This window comes from Acinonyx jubatus, chromosome A2, assembly GCF_027475565.1.
Source record: "Acinonyx jubatus isolate Ajub_Pintada_27869175 chromosome A2, VMU_Ajub_asm_v1.0, whole genome shotgun sequence".
Classification (NCBI taxonomy): Eukaryota; Metazoa; Chordata; class Mammalia; order Carnivora; family Felidae; genus Acinonyx; species Acinonyx jubatus.
Window position 1 is genome coordinate 160,525,409 of NC_069383.1, and position 20,193 is coordinate 160,545,601.

At 41.6% G+C, this 20,193-nt stretch overlaps 2 protein-coding genes across 12 annotated transcripts in view; both read right to left on the bottom strand.

Moving 5' to 3' along the window:
• LOC106970809 (putative adhesion G protein-coupled receptor E4P) overlaps nucleotides 1–650 on the bottom strand; it is an 87,216-nt gene extending 86,566 nt beyond the window's left edge. For 6 of the 9 annotated variants that reach the window (XM_053219986.1, XM_015067493.3, XM_027050273.2 and 3 more), the window contains exon 1: nucleotides 341–649. In XM_053219986.1, the coding sequence (XP_053075961.1) occupies nucleotides 341–371 (31 nt within the window). In that variant the 5' untranslated portion in view covers nucleotides 372–649. Of the gene's footprint in view, nucleotides 1–340 lie in introns of all 9 variants that reach the window. The other 3 variants (XM_053219989.1, XM_053219990.1, XM_027050274.2) reach the window with 3 other exon arrangements.
• A 15,119-nt stretch (nucleotides 651–15,769) lies between these two features.
• Nucleotides 15,770–20,193, bottom strand: part of ADGRE1 (adhesion G protein-coupled receptor E1) — a 66,078-nt gene continuing 61,654 nt past the window's right edge. For all 3 annotated transcript variants that reach the window (XM_053219993.1, XM_053219992.1, XM_027050262.2), the window contains 3 exons: nucleotides 18,459–18,627; nucleotides 18,245–18,349; nucleotides 15,770–16,420 (listed from right to left, as the gene is read on the bottom strand). In XM_053219993.1, coding sequence (XP_053075968.1) covers nucleotides 16,415–16,420; nucleotides 18,245–18,349; nucleotides 18,459–18,627 — 280 coding nt within the window. In that variant the 3' untranslated portion in view covers nucleotides 15,770–16,414. The remainder of the gene's footprint in view (nucleotides 16,421–18,244; nucleotides 18,350–18,458; nucleotides 18,628–20,193) is intronic.

The following is a 20,193-nucleotide window of genomic DNA, read 5'->3' on the forward strand; positions in this document are numbered from 1 at the left end:
TATTCCCTCTTGGGGGCTCCCCAGCAGTGTTGAATGGCAGTTACCCATTACAGAGGTAACTCATTGTTAACACATCCTTCATCTGCTCTTGTCTCTGTCCCATCTGGCATCCTCCACTCCCTCCTGTGTGCCTCCTGGGATCCCTTCCCAAGTGAACTACTTACATCCAAGTCTTTGTCTTAGTTATGCTTGGGGAGAGCAACAAAGAGATTCAGTGTGAGAGTTTCTAATAGGACTGGCTCACACAGTCATTTCTGCACAAAGTGCCAAATTTGGGGGAACAACCCAAACTGGGATACCAGGGTCATGGGGAGAAGAGAGAATTCTTTGTTGCACTCACCTGAGAGCAGGGGCAGACACTTGCTTCCCATAGCACTGAGATATCAGAAGCAACAATTGAGAAACACTCTCAAACAGGACGTGCCAAGGGTTCCTGGAATGAATAAACCCCATGAAAGTCAATTTCGGATGGTCACAGACTTCAGGGGCCAGGTGGCCAATGCTTCTCAAAACATTTTGATTTCTGCCTTTTTTTTTCTTTTTTAAATTTTAACTAGTTAACATACACTGCAATATTGGTTTCAGGAGTAGAACTCAGCGATTCATCACTTACATACAACACCCAGTGCTCATCCCAACAAGTGCCCTCCTTAATCCCCATCACCTATCTAGCCCATCCCCCACCCACCTCCTTCCATCAACCCTCAGTTTGTTCTCTATTGCTAAGAGTCAGTTATGGTTTATTTCCCTCTCTCCTCTTCCCCACCTCCCCTTCCCATATGTTCATCTGTTTTGTTTCTTAAACTCCACATATAACTGAAATCCTATGGTATTTGTCTTTCTCTGATTGACTTATTTCACTTAGCATAATACATTCTAGCTCCATGTGTGTTGCTGCAAATGGCAAGCTTTCATTCTTTTTGATGTATATATTTACACTATATCTTCTTTATCCATTCATCAGTCAATGGGCCTTGGGCTCTTTCCATCATTGGGCTATTGTTGACGGTGCTGCCATAAACATCAGGGTGCATGTTCCCCTTCAAATCTGTACTTGGTGTCCTTTGGGTAAATACCTCGTAGTGCAATTGCTGGACTGTGGTAGTGGTTATGGTGATGATGGTGGTGGTGATGACAATGGTAGTGATGGAGGTCTCCCATGTCTCTTTCCTGACACCAATTATAACCACGACTTTGTGTGTTAAGGATTGATCCATTATCAAGAGGCATTGAGAATTCACAGGGTCCTGTGAAGCTCCCCCAGGAACAAAGTAGTGGCCTCAGAAGGCCCCTTTCAGAAAAAACTCTTAGTCCCGATGGCCTGAACAGGCTAGTCACACATTATGTGCTGGCATCTAGCATGCAAGTCAAATCTTGCTGCACATACTTCTGTTAGCCTTCTATTCTCACGTCCCAAAAACATTTATGGAACTTCTGTGGTGGGCTAAGTCCCTTACTAAGTGTTTTGACACTATTGTTTCATTGAAAGCTCACAACCACCTTGTGATGTAGATCATATAATATCTTCCCACTCTTCCAGTGATGAAATTGAGGCTTGAAGAGAGTCTGTCACCTGCTCCAGGTGGCACTGCTAGCACAATGCAAAGCTAAGACTTGGAAAAGTCAGGCTGAGTCCAAAACCCACATATAAAGTGCAATGAGATACTAAGCCTCAGCATTTCCCAGGTGCAAAACATGTAATATAAATAAGCAAGGCCATTTTGGGGAAGCAAGGAGGAGTGCGGAGAACTGAAGATTTCTGGGCTCTATCTAAAGACATTCAATTCTACTTTTTCCCTAATTGCAGAACCAGTGGGCCACCAGCTTTTAATATCTGCAATGGACAAATCATAGAATTGCAAGTCAAATTCTGTACCTGGGAATCTTGGAGGACTTATACTTGTAATCTCCTGGATGCTTTCCCTTCTCTCAACATCCATTTCCTTTATTTGATTCATGGCTCTCTTCCCTTCCAAAAACCTACTTCCAAAATATACTGTGGAAACTCTTTGTGTGAAGAAATTATGTCTACGGGCACCTAGCAGGTTCAGTTAGTAGAGCATGTGACTCTTGATGTCAGGGTTGTGAGTTCAAGCCCCATGTTGGGCATAGAGCTTACTTTTTAAAAAACTAAAAAAAAAAATCATGTCTAGATGAGGATAATTCTTTTCTGAGGCCTCTTTTGAAACTGGTTTAACTAAAGTGAGCATTTTATGTGAAAGAGGTGATCATGTTTTTCAGAACCACTGAAATCTTTAGCAATGCTGATTTGGTCTTTTGGGTCTTCTTTTAAATGTTTATTTATTTTTGAGAGAGAGAAAGAGAGCATGAGCCAGGGAGGGACAGAGCGAGAGGGGGAAGAGAGGATCCAAAGCAGGCTCTGCGCTCACAGCAGTAAGCGCAATGTGGAGCTCGAACTCATAAACCATGAGATTATGACCTGCGCTGAAGTCAGATGCTCAAACAACTGAGCCATGCAGGGGCCCCTCTTTTGGGTTTCTTAAGATCACTTTACTGAGGTATGATTGGCATGTGAACAGCTGTACATGTTTAATGTGTGCAACTCAATGAGTTTGGGCTTAAGTATATATCCATGAAACCATTACCACCATCAAGGCCATAAAGATATCCATCACCTCCCAGAGTTTCCTGCTGCCCCTTTGTGGTTATTTGTGTCTGTTTATGTGTATGCACACATACATGTGTGATACAAACACTTAACATAAGATCTATCCCCTCAGCATATTGTAAGTATATAATACAGTGTTGTTAGCTATGGGCGCCATGTTGCATAGTATATCTCCAGAACTTATCATCTTGCGTAACTGAAATTTTGGACCCATTGACCATCGCTTCTCATTTCCCCCATCCCCTAACCCCTGGCAACCACCGTTCTACCCTCTGCTTCTATGGATTTGAGTATTGTAACTCCGACATATAACGGAGATCATACAGTATTTGTCTTTCTGTGGCTGGCTTTTTTTTTTTTTTTTTTTTTTTTTTTTTTTTACGTACCTAGAATGCTAACTGGGTGAGATTTTTGACCATGACCCACTATAAGAAATACATTTTCATTAGAGAGAGAGAGAGAGAGGGCAAACTGAACCAAGTTTCACAAATTAACATGCTACATTTGATATTTTATAATTATAGTCCCTTGCATTTCTTTTAAAATGCTGGTTATAATACCCACTAAGTTGGTTTCATGACTCTGTCCCCCTCCAGTGGGTCACAAACAGCTGGAAAAACACTGACCTGTACAGTGAGTCACTTGGCCGTGAACGAAATAGACAATCCTTTGACAGTGAGCCTTGCATTTAATTGTGCTGACGTGTTTATCGTGGAGGTGAGGCGTGGGGAGTGACAAAGCTTGTTAATTCACTATGTGACCTCAGTAAACATATTTGTCTTTCTAGGTCTTGTTTTCTTCATTTTCAGTAACAAATTGGTTATATGCTACGTCTGCTTCAGGCTCGTTTCTTGAAACTTTATTACAGACATACCTCAGAGATATTGCAGAGTGGGTTCCAGACCCCCTCAATATAGTGAGTCAAATAAATGTTTTGGTTTCCCAGTGCATATAAAAATATGTGTACATTATACTGTAACTTATTACATAATGCAATAGCATTATATCCATATAAAATGTACATCCATTACAGAAACATCGCTTTATTGCTGAAAAATGCTAACCACCATCTGAGCTTTCAAGAGTCATATTAGTGATCACAAATCACCAAACAAACATAATAATAATGAAAAATTTGAAACACTGCTGGAATTACCAAAGTGTGACACAGAGACACGAAGTGAGCAAATGCTGTCCAACAAATAGTGCCAATAGATTTCTTGATACAAACCTACAAGTTGTAAAAAAAAAAAAATGCTGTATTTGCAAAGTGCAATTAAGCAAAGTGCAGTAAAATAAGGTATGCCTGGATTTTAATTCACCTGAAGCCCCTTAATATATAATTCATCATCTGTCGAGAGCACTGAGGCATTTCAGTATGTTCTGCATTACCACGTGTTGCATGACCAGAAGCTAGAAAACGATCCCTACAATAGCAGCTTTCAATAAACAAAGCAAGCAACAGGATATAGAACGAGGTCTCCTTGAACATTTCTCCAGTACCAGACATTTTCCTAGACCCAACATCACCTGTGAAACATTTTCTATTTTCTATGGAAAGACACTAATCAGTTCTCACTCACCCACAAGATGAAAGGTTCTTGCTTCTTATCCTGGCAGCTTATCAGAGCTAATGAAGAAGGAAGTACATTGCTTCTTATCTGGAACTCCAATTTCTCAAGGAGTCTCGTGGGTGGATGAGAAGGCTGGGGGTGTTGACTGGGCAGCTTGCATAATGCAGGGTCCCTTAGTTCTCTTTTCATTTGGGTAAATTAAATAGTGTGTTACGTTAGGGTGGATCGTATTGAAGTGTCTCAGAAAATGAGTTTGGAAATGATGATGGTGTTCCGTGTGGAAAATCAGGTAATGGAGAGTGGCATCAACTTCCATTCACACCAAGAAAATGGATCCAACTTTGGAGAGGCTTCTTTAATTTGGTGAACTTCTTAGCAAGAGAGAGAAGGCCAGGCTGTGGGAGAGTGTATCCCACTGTGCCAGTGTATCTATGTACCATCCAGTTCCTTATTATGGTGTCACTTCTCAGTTTACCATCTTGGGAAAATGACATACCCATATTCTTGGACTTTGAGATAGGGTCACTCATCCCGATTATACTCATCTACTAGGCTGATGAAAGTCTTGATTGGTCCCACTAGCATGGTGTCCTGAAATTTTCTTCTAGTTCATATTAGAAGAATCTTTCTAAGAGCCAGCACAGGTACAGCAAAAAACAAAAACAAAAACCCTAGTTTAACAAGTCCAAATACACACAAGGAGTAAATCCTTATCTAGTGATTTACTCCTTATCTTGATTTTGTTGCATTTATCAGGTATCTACCTTATTATCCCTGACATTTATTTTGTAAATTAATTAGAGTCAATGCAGTAAAATATTCAAATAATCACTTAGATATGGTCCACAGGCAGTTAGCCCCTCCATGTAAGACTCAAAATATTTGCACCATGTGATACTGAGAATGTTTTTTTGAATGACAAATGAAAGAGAGCTTAGGTTTATCACTGTCAGCTGAGCTAACATGAAAAGTATCTGAACATTAACCTGAAATGCCTGGCCCCAAGAGAAGTCCCTGAAATTCTGAGCATTTTAAGTGCTTGCAGCCTGATTCTGCATATGACAGACTATTTGCACAAACATATGCAAGAATACTCCATCTTTGTGCATGGTCCTCCTATGCTGACTCTAGACTTGACTGTGTGGCTGGCTTTAGCCACTGGAACAACAGCCAACAGGATGGAAACAGAGATTTGAAAAGTTCTTGCCTAGTGGGGCTTGCCCTCTGTTGCTGCACTTGATTCCCAAAATCTTAATGTGAAGGAGCCCAAGCTAGTCTACTAGAGGATGAGAGGCCATGAGGAAGAGAGTGAAGGCTCATTAGTTAGCAATCCACCACTCTGGTTGTCAACCTGCCAGTGACAGAAGTAGGAGTAGGGCTATGCTAGATCATCCAGCAACCAGCTGACCCATCAACTGACCACAAATGCATGAAAGAGCTCATCAGAGACCAGTCAGGCTAGACTAGACCAGAAGAAATGTCTAACCAACCTACAAAATCATGAACAAAACAATATGGTTGTTATTTGAAGCAAATAAAATTTGGGGGTGGTTTGTTACACAGCCAAGGCTAACTGATACACTTCACAAAGTGGACTGAAAGAAGTTTTTACACACGTTGTCAGGCATGGTACTGTGTGACTTCACCTTCTAACCACAATTGATGGGGCCATTCAGCACCAACAACCTATGAGGTGGCCCAAGCAGAGAAATCTACCTTAGAGTATTTCTCCATATTGAATGCTGACTGGCCAATCCATTCGGCTTCTCTCTTGGAGAGTTTGAACGTGAAGCCCCAGAGAGAGACACAGACAAATGGTAGAGTGGTCCATGAGGTGATGAACAAGCTGGGAAACAACAAAAGCAGAAGCCATCAGACACAAGAATCCATCGATGAACTTCTTTAATCCCTACTTAGGATATCTCAGATTTCCTTGATGGAACAGTAGGTTGTCACCACAACAGAATCCCAGTCTGTTCCACAATCCAATCCAAAGAAGGAAATACCCGGTCTAGGGAACAGTTTGGCAGGGTATGGCTGCTTCTCAAACTTTAACAAGCTCATAACAATTCATTCTGGGTGATTGTGAAAGAATCTGTTCTCCATCCTTCTTCACCCTGCTCTGTGCCGAGAGGTTGTCCTGCAGGGACTGAATTACCAGGCTTCTCTTGTGCTCTGTCTCCAACCCAGTTTGACCAATGGTAGCAGTGGAAGGAGAGAATAAGGCTGGAAGAGAGAGAGATGGGAATCTTTATTTTCCAAGCTCCTCCTCTCCTGCAGAGATTGCTCATTAGGGCAATGATTAGATTCTTCTGTCACAGGGTGAGGCATTTTCCAGATTCTCCATCTCCTTGCCCATTTAAGCCAAGGACTGAAAAGACTTCCCTCCTATTGCTAGCAACTTCTCCCCCCAATCCTTTGTTGGTTTCCTTTAGCTCTGCTGTGACATTGTGATTTGTAATAAGAAATATATATTTGGGCTTCCTCCTGTTTCTGTCACAGAGCTCCTAAAACCCTTGGAATTTCCTGAGCAGTAAAAGCAATGGGAACATCTTTTGTTATATTCGTAGACACTGAAATGGGTGTCTTGTTATTCATGCAAGAACCTTGTCACCACAACTGGGTTTAAGCTAATGAGGTGACTTTTGAAAAGCACCTAAGGATTGGGGCTGGTTGCCAGGGGGAACCCACCAAAATAGAGGGTTGGAATTTTCAGTCCCATCCCCCAACCTATTGGGAGGAGAGAGGGGCTGGAGATTGCATTCAACCACCAGCCCGCAACAATTTGATTGAGCATGCTTGTGTAATGAAGCCCTTATAAAAACCCAAAAGGATGGGGTACAGGGAGCTTCCAAGCTGGTGAACACGTGGGGATTTGGGGAGCTTGGTGGTGCACCTGCAGAGGGTGGGGAAACACTGTATCCCTTCCCCACATCTCACCCTGTGCATCTCTTCCGTCCAGATGCTCCTGAGTTATATCCTTTCTTTTTAAAAAATTTTTAATGTTTATTTTTGATAGAAATTAACAGTGCGAGCAAGGCAAGGGAGGGGCAGAGTGAGGGAGACACAGAATCTGGAGCGGGCTCCAGGCTCTGAGATGTCAGTACAGAGCCTGATGCAGGGGAGGGTGGGGGGGCTTGAACTCATGGACCATGAGACTATGACCTGAGCAGAAGTCGGATGCTTAACCAACTGAGCCACCCAGGGGCCCCTATATCCTCTCATAATGAGCTGGTGATCTAGCAAATACAATGGCTCTACTCATTCTAACCAGAAGCCAAGTCTTTCTTATTAACTGTCTTGCAAGGGGAAGCCACATTTCAAGCAAAGAAGGAAACATCATCCTTTACCAACATGTAGACCTGAAGCACAAAACATTAATGCCACTTCCCCTTTTGCTGCTGTTTAACCACTGCTAGTTTTTTAAAGTCTTTGTTTATTTTTTTAATTTTTTTTAATTTAAGCAGTTTTTTAAAGTTTATTTATTTTTGAGGAGAGAGAGAGAGCAAGCAGGGGAGGGGCAGAGAGAGAGGGAGAGAGAGAGAACCCCAGCAGGCTCCACACTGTCAGCACAGAGCCTGATGTGGGGCTCAAACCCACTAACCCGTGATATCATGACCTGAGCAGAAATCAAGAGTTGGACCCTTAACTGGCTGAGCCACCCAGGCACCCTGTTTTTTTTTTTTTTTTCAATTTAAAGTTTAATTAGCTAACATACAGTGCAATATTGGTTTTAGGAGTAGAATTCAGTAATTCATCACTTATATATACCACCCAGTGCTCTTCAATTTTTTTTTTTTTTTAAGTAGGCTCCATGCCCCAGGTGGGGCTTGAACTCATGACCCTGAGATTAAGAGTCACATGTTCTTCTGACTGAGCTAGCCAGGCACCCCTTTGTGCCTGTCATTTTATTTTATTTTATTTTTAATTGTTTTTTTAACTTTTATTTATTTTTGAGACAGAGAGAGACAGAGCATGAACTGGGGAGGAGCAGAGAGAGAGGGAGACACAGAATCGGAAGCAGGTTCCAGGCTCCGAGTCAGCCCAGAGCCCGACTTGGGGCTTGAACTCACGGACCGTGAGATCATGACCTGAGCCGAAGTCGGACGCCCAACCGACCAAGCCACCCAGGCGCCCCTGTGCCTGTCATTTTAAAACAGTTGTTTCTCTGCAAACTTCCCGTACTTTGAAATGGCGGTAGTCCATAGGAGCGTTGACTGGAAATACAAAACACGGTGAGGCCCTCCACCCTGCAGGAACAGGACGCAAGAACCAAGCAGAGCCCAGTGTTTGTGCCGCATCAGAACAGCAGCCTGAACTTAACGCTGAAACAGTCCTGGTCAGCACCTGGTTCCCTGGAAAGCAACCGAACCTTGCCCTTGGAATACGCAGTTGACCTTGGAAACAACATAGCTTTGAACCGCCATTTACACGCAGATTTTTTTTCTAGATATAAATACAGTACAATACTGTAAATGTATTTTCCTGATGATTTTCTTAATGTTTTCTTTTCTCTAGCTTACTTTATGGTAGGAATGTGGTCTCTAATGTATATAACATACAGAATATGTGGTAATCGATTATTTATGTTATCAGGAAGGCTTCCAGTCAACAATAGGCTGTCAATAGTCATGATTTTGAGGAGTCAGAAGATATACACAGATTTTCGACTGCGTGGGGGTCAGTGCCCCTAAACCCTGTGTTGAAAGTACTGTTACTTTTGTTTCAAACAAACCTGTCATGCCAAATGTGCTTGCCACCAGAGATGGTTTAACGTGGCCCTGCAGAGTGGCAGTGACACATTTTGACTGTCGTAAAAGCCCTTGAACTATACGCTTTAAAAAACAGTTGAAATGTGAATTTTATGTTATGTGATTTTAATCTCAATAAAAAATGAAGAAAGGAAGAAATTACTGGTCCCATTCAAGTTTAAACAGGGAACCTGGTTGAACGTGTTTGGATTCTGGCAAAATCATATTCCTACCCATGGATTTGTTGGGTCTCATTTTCCATAAAATCCAGACAACACTGGCCTTCTGTCTTATCTTTATGGTGATCATGTGGTGATCACAGTGTGTGGGGAAAGCAGGACGTGCAAACAAAGATGAATATTAATTCCCTAAATTTCATAACTGAAGCTTTCTAAATTCTTTTATGTGCAAATAAAATCACAGGATAGGCTTCGGAGGCTTCAGAATTACACATGTAAAGCTTTTGAGAAAATTTAAGCATGGACATGGAGTAAGAAATTGTGATTGATGAGACTTAGTGTACCAGCTCATGGAGCTCTGTTCTTCATTCAAGGGACAGACAGCCCATGGTGACCTGCAGGAAAAGAGCTAAGAGAACAAATACTCTGACCTCACTCTCCTCCCTTTTCCTGATATCTGTTGGTGTTTCCCATTGGCTAAAACCAACAGGAAGCCAGTAGCCAAGGAAGTTTATCATCATTCTCCAAAGGCGTCAGCATTCTAGGCAGACAACTGGATGCATTTGGAAGGATCCACAGAAGACATCCAGCCCACTCAGAAAAATAAGAACTAAAAAATTTGATGCATTGCAAAGATGTCTGCAGTGTGACACGTGAAAAAATAAAGATTTAAAATATTTCACTTTCTCGTTTGTTGAATCTCTCCCTGCCATCAGAATGTAAATTGCATGAAAGGAAAGGCAATGTACGTCTTGCTTAGTATCATAGCCCCAGTCTCTAGAGAGTGGAGACTTAATAAATATTTGTAAGATGAATAAATGACATTGCACAAATTCCTTAACATCTCCAAGACTCCTGAGTTTTCTTATCTATGACTTCTTGGGTGTTTGGGCTGGATGAGACATAGAATTTAGATGCTTTTGGCAAACAATTGGGATATACCATAACAATACTTCCACAACACCTACCTGTGCGAATGGATATGCATGGGGGTTTTGAGAAGAATCCTCCAGGAGGCAAAAAGAGAGAAGACACAAAGGTGGAGAGTCCTGTGTGTCCAGCAGACCTATGTGGGTACTTGGAGGTCCTTTAAGTGAAGAGATAGAATGAGGCAGCTAGATGGTGCCATGTTTATGGGTCAGAAGTGACTCTGTGCCCAGGTAGAACAGCTCTGGGGCCCAGGAGACAATGACAGCCCCAAGCCAGGGAGAGAATATATGCTTCCTACAGCACAGGTCAGGATGAATCTCAGCATTCTGTGGACTGCACTTGGCACGGGGGTGGATCGCTGTGACAGGCAGAACCGATATTTGGGTAAAGCCTATGAGGAACTTGGGCGAGGAGGTCGAAGTAGAGAAAGATGGGAGAAAAACATCCTGAGCAGAGACCAGAAGTCACTTTAGCAGCACCCACAAACTCCCGAGGAGGAATTTTCTGAGAAATGGGGAAGAGGAAGAAAGACGATCTGTGGCCAAAAAGCTAGATATGTAAACCGAGCCAGCCCATGTTTATAGTACAGGCAGATGCAGCTTGAGAATTGCAAACCGCACAGACAGTTTTATCACAGTTGGAAATTACTTATGAAATAAGGTCATGGAAATGAGACATAACCAAGACTGGGTACTGATTATAAAGTGAGGTAATATTCAGGGAGGAAAGTCTCTCATGCTATACGCTACAGGATTTCAGAGAGAAAGCGTGCCCCCCTCCCCGGATAAGCAGTAGAAATGTCTCCTTCTAAAGCTTTTCTTATTTTTTTTTAAAGATGAAAGCACTTAATATGTTTTGGCATATTTGGAAATGTAGACACGATTAAATTCTAGGCTCAATAAAGCCAAATGACAGTGGTAAAATAAGCAATTCCTAAGATCTTTTAGTAAGTGGAAGGTTTTACCAGAAAGTCTAAGGAGCTGCAGCATCATTTGAAACAAACCTTTTGAAATGCAGTTCAAAATCTCATTAAAATGAGCTTTGAGCAAGTATCGAAGTGATTAATCCAACTTTCTTTTTTATATTTGATGGTCATGGGGTTGGGGGGAAGTAGTCGATATTGTTGATGTCTGTCCTTAATCTCCTTTTTTAGGCCAGCTGTCCTTTCTCCACATTGGCCTGAGCCAAACAGGAGCTATAACGCACCTTCCCCCCACCAGGAGAGAAGCACACAGCCAGTGACTGACAGACACAGGGGCATGAAAGGCTGGGCACCTTGCCTCAAAGGGGGGCCAACCCTGAGGTGCAATACAGGCATCAGAGCTCAATGTGGGATTGGGCTGAACCCAGGTCCCTCTCCTACCACATCCTGCTTCCCTCCCTTTCTCTCTTCTCAGAGCACTCCCTCAATAAATCATGGACACCAAAATCCTTGTCTCAGGCTCTGCTTTTAGGAAACCTTCCCTAAGTCACCTATTGTCATTTTAGAAATAGTGCTAGTAATGGAATTAGCATGGAATTGTTGTTACTGGAAGCATAAAAGGGTCCTGTTTTAGTTGTTGGGCAAGAGCAGGAAATGATTTGGAAAACCCAGAGAACTTGTCCTTAAGAGGCCAGAATATCAGAACACTGTCCTGTTACTGTGGAGCAGATGCAACACTCTCTTGGTGCATTCACTCAACAAACATTGTTGATTTGATCTGTGAGCCCAATCTTCTGCTGGGTCATAGGCATACAGAGATAAATCAGACAAGGGACTCATAGGATAGAGACAAAACACGTGAACACCTGATTATAACAGACCAAAGTTGATAGCCTTAGCACAATAGAATGGAAAGGTTAAGGCAGGGAGGTGACCAGATAACTCAGAAGTGATGACGGAAAGCTTCTCTATGGGTACACCCTAAGTAAACTTCAAATTACTGTGTTTCTAATGGCTTTTTTGATGGTTTGGGAAAGTTTTGATGGCTTTGGGACAGTTATGTTTGTTTTTTTTTTTTTTTCAACCAGACATTAAGGAAGACATACAAGCTTCTTTCCACGCACAACCTGCTAGTAACCCTTAAAAACACTTAAATAGTAGACCATTTTAAATTTAGCTCAAAGACCTTCCTTAAAACATTGTTTATACTGAAAACTTGGAGATGACAGAGCTCAGATCAAATACATGATGACACATGTATACTACAGATAACCATACAACCATCAACACAAAACAAAAGGCTTTTAAAAAGGCTTGATGAGTTGAAAATATGTTAACAATGTGACAAGTGCAAAATAAATAATAAGTAAATATTTCACAATAGCATAGGCATACCTGTTCTAGGTCACCCTGGGGTAGGCATGAGACAGCTGTCATGGTCACATTATGACTTTCCCTTTACATACAGGCAGGTGTGACTAACAGAGTATTATTAATAATCAAGTGTTTTTAAGCAAAGCGTGCCAAAGATATCCCATTTCTTGAGAAACTAGCTATAAATCTGGCCCCCACATGGTCAGGTCACAGTCAGGGCCAGCACAAACGTGAGGAGAAGACAGCACTCATCTCAGCGCAGTTTTGAAGAAGGGAATCCCTTCAGGAATCAAGAGAAATACTACAATGCAACATTTGAAAACAACAAGAGTCAGTACAAGAAAACCCATGATAAGCATCCAGAATACCCAGTACTGTGCCTGGTCATAATGGAACCAGAGGCCAAAGAGAAAAATGTGTGCCCTTACATACACTTTCTTAATGTACGTTTTATTTACTTATTTAAAAATTTTCTTCAAATGTTTTATTTTTGAGAGAGAGAGAGAAAATGTGAGCGGGGGAGGAGCAGAGAGAGAGAGAGAGAGACAGATAATCTGAAGCAGGCTCTGTGCTGATGCGGGGCTCGAACCCATGAACCGTGAGAGCATAACCTGGGCTGAAGTCAGAGACTCAACCGACTGAGACACCTACCCCCCCCCTTTAGTGTACCTTGATTTTTGGAAATATTATTGAGTTTACTTCCCTTAAAACCAAGAAAGTAAAATTTTAATAAATTCTGGTTTGGGCAAAATTAAAATGTTTAAACTGTTTTCAGCTCTAATACCCTTAACTTTTCAGTTTTTCAATCGTTTTTCACCTACTTTAATGTTCTGGGGGGAGCACACTGTAGATGGTCAACAAATATTTCTTGAATGATTGGATTTTATATTTATGGGATCTGAGGACTGTGCAGGTTTTGAGTCCCTTTTGTCCCTCTAGTGGAGGTACATGAAGCAGGGGGCAAAGGATTGTACCAAATGTAGCTTGATGTTTATGGTAAGAAAAATTCTTCCCGTGAAAGCCACAGCTTTTACTTTAGAAATATAGGGTTCCTTAAGGTGACTGTATTTTAGAGCAACATGTAACACTGTCGTAATGACAAAGCTTTGTGCAAGTCTTGCATCAGAAAGAACTTTAAGCATCACAAATGTATAGGTCCTGATAGCGAAGAGGAAATGAAGACCCAAATCCTTCTTCTCATAGGTTCCAAATTGTTGCAGTTAAATACGAAATGTTGATGATCCATTGGTTACTGTATTTGAAGTGTGATTACTACAAATAACACTTCAGAGCAAACCACTTGTGAAACTCCATGCCTTAAAGCAATGATACTTGCTTGCTACTCCTGAGTCTATGGGTTGGTTGAACAGCTCTGCTAATCTTAGCTGGGCTCACTCATGTGGCTACAAGTCAGCCAGCTGGCTGACTGAGGACAGCCCCAGCTGGTATAACGGGATGATGTAACTCTCCTCCATGTCTCTCACACCCCTCCAGCAGGTGAGTGGGGTATGTTCTCAGGGCGGAGGCAGGGACGCAAGAACAAGGAAAACTAATCATGTCGAGAGCAAGAAGGAATGCACACCCAATTTCAAAACCCTCTGTCTTTGATCATTCTCTTGACCAAAGCAGGTGTTAAGGCCAAGCCAGAGTGAGAGCAGAAAGAGGTTACAAAGTAACGGGGAAGGGGTGTGAAGAGATACAGGCCACTTCTTGAAGCCATGGGTGCGATCAACCTACCGCAAGTGGTGTTGGGTAGGAGTCCTGCCGTCTCTTGTTTCAATACCCCTTAGAACTGTCGCCTCTGTATTGAACACTATGGACAAGCCAAGCCCTGAAGACCAACCTACCTTAGATGAACTCATGTGTCAGCTTCCTTCTCAAACTGTGACTGCCATAAATAATAAAAGACTGAGCCTCCAGGCACCTGGGTGGCTCAGTCGGTTGAACATCTGACTTCGGCTCAGGTCATGAGCTCACGGATCATGAGTTCGAGCCCTGCGTCGGGCTCTGTGCTGATGGCTCGGAGCCTGGAGCCTGCTTCGGATTCTGTGTCTCCCTCTCTCTCTGCCCCACCCGCAATAGCACTCTGTCTCTGTCTCAAAAATAAAATAAACGTTAAAAAATTAAAAAAAATAAGAACAAACATTAAAATGTTTTTAACGTTTATTTTTGACACACAGAGAGAGAGAGACAGAGCATGAGTGGGGGAGAGAGAGAGGGAGACCCAGAATTCGAAGCAGGCTCCAGGCTCTGCGCTGTCAGCACAGAGCCTGACACACGGCCGGAACTCACGGACTGTGAGATCATGACCTGAGCCAAAGTCGGATGCTCAACCGACTGAGCCACCCAGGCGCCCCAAAATAAACATTTAAAAAAAAGACTGAGACTCCATCAACCAAGTTTAATGTTATCAAATTGTCCAACACATAATCATTACTAAGATAACTGAATCTTAGGTGGTTACTTGACTCAAAGTAAATATCTAGTCTTTCCTCTGTATCCTCAAACTAAAAATTTCTGGGGTCAAAGGAAGAGAAGGAGAGGAACAAGGAGTCTGGAAGAGGAGCTCTGTGGTCAAGAGCTCACAGCCTAGCTCAGCCACCTGAGGCTGTGTGATGTTGAGAAAGTTATTTAACCTCTCTGAACCTCAGTTTCCTTACTCTCAAAATACAGAGTAATCATTCATTTGCTCATTCATTCAACATACTTAAGGAGAATCTACTAGAATAATTCCCTGTAATTATAGAGCTCACTTTAAGCTGGAGATGCTGGAGAGAAAGAGAAATTTTAATACAGGGCTAGGAAGCATGAAGCCCTCAGGACACACAGAGAGGCACATCTAATCCTACTTCAGAAGATTCATAGAATGCTCCTTCATGGAGGTGATGGCCAAGGCTCAAGAAAAGGTAGAAATTAGCCAGATTTTGAGGAAAGGTGTCCTAGGAAGAAGGAATGGCAGATGCAAAGTCCAAAAGCCAAGAAGATACTTCCCTTTCTGGTTCTAAGGACAAGCTCTGCTATCATTATGGCAAACTGAAGAATATTCCAGAATATTCTAGAACATTCATTCATTCATTCATGTGTACAACACAAATCCCCTGGGGCGTTCATTAAAATGCAAGTTCTGGTTCAGCCAATATGAGGTGGGTCCTGAGATCCTACTTTTCTAACAAGGTGATACTGATGTATCTGGTCCACAGACAACTCTTTGAGTCGGGAGGTATTAGAGTGGTCATGGAAGGGGGGACTCTACATTTCATGGGTCCAATTTTAGTATATGTGCAGCCAAAGCGAGCACAGAGGACACCTACATTTAAAACTTTTATCTCCCTCTTCTCCCTCTGTCAATCAGGACTTTATGGAGGATGGAGGGCAAGGTGGGATGGTGATAACTTTGTGAGCAGTGTGAATCCTAGACGTGTTCCAAGAAAGTTCCTGGAAGGAAGAGAGATGTTGGTTCCCTGAAAGGTTCCAGGAAACCAAAACACTTTCCAAAGGGTGTTGCCATCAAGCACTGCAACCCTCCATGAAACACTGAGGTCCTGCCCCATCCAGAGCTCCTACTCACCAATAGGGCTCTTGGAAGTGTTTGTACAAAAGTAGTCTATAGGTCTAAGTGTTTTATTCATACCCTGGGGCCACCATTACCATGACACTGACTGTTTCTTTAAGAGCAGCAGGAATCTTTGTTAAAGGCTAAGTCGTCAGTCATATGACAAATAATTTATTGAGGGCTGCTCTGTGTCAGGCACATGATGGGTGCGGGAGAAGTACACTTGGAGCCATACAGCACTGAATTTAGGAGAAACCAAAATGGTAGCCAGATAATCTTGGTCATGCCATTGCACTGGGATCTGTTGCTTCCACAAAACTCTGGGAACTCAAAGAGCAGAACTGATAATCTGAAACAGAAATTCTTGCTTCCCAGAGAGTTCTGGGGCTGGCAGGATCCCACATCTGCACATTAAGCCGGGAAGAGATTTCAGAGAAGGCTCCCGTAGGTATCTGCTTTCCTCAAATGTTGCTTCATAGCATACTGGCAGTAAGAAAGATCTTTAGCCCTGTGAGAGAGAAATCAGAATTAGAATCAGCAGCAGGACGAGTACAATGTGAGTCTAAGGGTTTTAGAACTACTTGGGTCTTATAAATACAGAGAGAGAAAGATGGAAACAAACACTAGAAAGATAAACATTAAAACTTTAACAGGGCAGTCTCTGGTGTGGCAGGCACTGATGGCAAACTCTAAAGCTATTCTCAACCTCTTCACCATTAATAGCTTCCACTCTAGAAGCAAGAAAGCCAAATACTTGCTTTGTCAAATTTCTTTGTAACTATGTATGGTCAGGTGATACAGTTCTGACCAATTAGTAGAAGGGAAGCCCAATGAGGGGTTTCTGGGAAAGGTTTTATTTCCTGTGGAAGGAGAGTTTGTGGCTTCTCCCTACCCCTCTTCTTGCCTTCAATGTGGTCATGATGTCTGGAGCTATGGCAACCATCTTACAACCGTGAAAATCATTTGATGAAAAGTCAACAAGCTCATAGTGGAATGCAAAAGTAGAGAAAACCTAGATCCTTTCCAACACCCCTGAGCAGCATAACCAATATCAGCAGCACCTAACTCTGGGCTTCTATTCTTGCAAAAAAAAAATGAGTTTTTTTCCTATTTAATTAAGCCACTGAATCTTAGTTACTTGTTCTTGGAATAAATCAGTGAAAAAAATAAAAAATTGTAATGGGGGACAGGAGAGCTATTGTGTAAAGTGCAATTTTACAACTCTGTAGATTTTAAATAGCAATGATAGCAATGCAAAATCATGGAATTATGTGTAAAAATCAGTCTTGCTTCCATTTGCACATTCATTTCAATGTTTCTGAAATTAAATATGTGTAGTGTAAGTCATGTAATCCATACATTTAAATAATTCGCTTTCATACTATATAATATGAAATTTTATATATTGTATATAACTGTATAATTATATAATATATAACTATAGTTATATGTATAATTCTATTTATATTTGTGATTATATATAAAATTATCTTTTTTTAAATTTTTTTAATTTTTTATTTTTTAATTTTTTTTAACACTTCATTTATTTTTGAGACAGGGAGAGACAGAGCATGAACAGGAGAGGGTCAGAGAGAGGGAGACACGGAATCTGAAACAGGCTCCAGGCTCTGAGCTGGCAGCACAGAGCCTGACACGGGGCTCGAACTCACGGACTGAGATCATGACCTGAGCCGAAGTCGGCCGCTTAACCAACTGAGCCACCCAGGTGCCCCTATAAAATTATCGACAAGATGTTATAACTGGTTCAAAAAAGAATGCAAGGAACAGACCTATGTCTGTTTTATGTAATACATGTGTGTGTGTGTATATATATATATATATATATATATATAATGTATATATAATACATTATATATACATATATGTATTATGTAAACATATATATATATAATGTATACTATCTATAATGTATGCAATATATGAGATATATATGATACCTATTACATAATACATAATATACATTACATCATATGTATGTATGTTCTGTGAATTTTCTTTTGAGCCAGTTTAACATCTGCCTCACTTCCTCACTGATTAATGAGTAGAATAAAATCCTTAATGTATTCTCATCTTTTATCTATATAAGTCATTTTATCTTCTTCAGTTCACACAGCTACCATGGGGCAAAGCTGGGATTTGAGCCCAGGCTGCCTGGCTCCTGGACCCCAACTCTTGAACCCCACACTTTATCGAATGTGCAGATATACGTGGACACACAGCTCACAGCAGGTTCTCCGTGCACAGTACTGGTATTGCTAAGAAGTGGCAATTCCATTCGAACGGAAGCTGCATAAAGCACACTGTCTCTCACCGATTTAGAGGTGGAGGGGACAGAGGACAGTAACATCCCTGAGGTCTGGGACTCAGGGCTACGTTTCGTCTTCCTGGTAATGCACTTCCTGTATTCTTCCCGCACCTGGAGGAAGAGACAGGTCACAAGGAGATGAGTTATTCCTAGACGCAGGCACGTGGCTGACACAGGTGTGTTCCCCAGAAGGACGGGCTCAGGAAGGGCAGTGCTGTACCTGGCGGTTGAGCAGACAGTGAATGATGAAGATAAAGGTCCCCTGCAGGCTGTTGATGATGGTGAACAGGTAGGCCATGATACTGGCCATGGATCCAATCTGGAAAATGCCCAACACCCAGGAGCACCCCAGGATGAAGAGCTGGGCAAACGCCTTGAACGTCAGTAACCTGGGGGGAGAGATTTGCAGAGGATAAGGTTCCTGGAAGTGGCTGTTGTCCTCATGGACCAGGCTGCCACCATATCACCCGCCACCTGGGTGGGAATAAATGTGGGGTAGAGTCTGCAAGCCCAGAGGCAGGGAAATCGAATCCTATTGGTATTTAAAAGGCAGCTGGCCTACAGATACACAATGCACAAAGATGTGCAGATGTATATATAATGCAATATTGTTTAGAGCGATCGAATGCTTGGAGGACCCGCAGGTCCAAGAGCTGGGGAATGGTGATGCCATAAGTATGAAATACGATGACATTTTTCTTGGAGTAAAACTCACATAACATAAAATGCACTATTTTAACCATTTAAAGTGTGCAATTCAGTGGGATTCGGCACATTCACAATGCTGTACAAACATCATCACCGCCCAGTTCTAAGACAGTTTTATCGCCCTGAAAAGAAACCTACACCTATGAAGCATTCGTTCCCCACCCCACTCTTCCCCCAACTAAAGCAACCCAAAGGTTCATCTATTGATGAATGGATAAAGCAAAACATGGTCCGTCCATACAGTACAATATTAGCCATAAGAAGGAATGACGGCTGATAACCTGCTACAATGTGGACGAAACTTGAAGACATTATGCTCAGTGAAAGAAGTCAGATGTACAAGGACACAGAGTATATGCTTCCATTTGTAGGAAATATCCAGACTAGGCAAATCTATAGAGACTAAAAGCAAATTATAAAATCATTTTTTTAAATGAGATGAGAGTGACCATATACTATAGGGGGTAAGGGTACAGGCTCTGAACACCTGTGGATTTGTGCCTCAGTTTCTTCAAGTTGGTATAGAGATAATAATACAATACCTACAGGGTGGTATTAATTGTTCTACAGATTAAATGAGATGATAAGTCTCTAAGGATGCTTACAGCAGTGTCTGGCAAAAAAACCATTTTTGTTAGTTTTTAACCACAAGTATTGAGATGAAATCAGCTACCTATTATGTAGGGGAAAAAAAAAGTTCAGAATGATATGTATAATATCCTATCATTTATGTAATCAGAATGTGGATGTGTAAGTATAGAATATTCTAGAAGGAAGCTCAATTCAAGTGATAATGGCTGCTTAGGGTGGGAGAGATCTGGGAAGAGAGAATTATTTCCCATGTATTCTCTTTTGTACTGATTAATTTTTCTTACCATTGCATGTATTAACTTTGTTTTCAACTTTCTGTATCAACTTTTAGATATTTAAAATTTAAAATTTAAAAATATTTAAATATTCAAATTTTAAGATGGATGAGGGACTGGACACCGATAGGAAAACAAGCAAAGGACATCTATATGTTTCCTGACAATAAAACCTAGACGATGTCTGACTTTGGTAGGTTCTTAAAGTGAAGATTAGTTGAGTGATGAAGTTACAAACACAAATAGTCTATAAGATTATGAAAATGTCCCACATCTGTAATATAGACAGAACTAAAATAATAGGATAGTATATTTCACTATTATATCAGCAAAACATCACAACAAAAATGATAAACCCCAGTGTTGGCTAAGCTGTAGGTA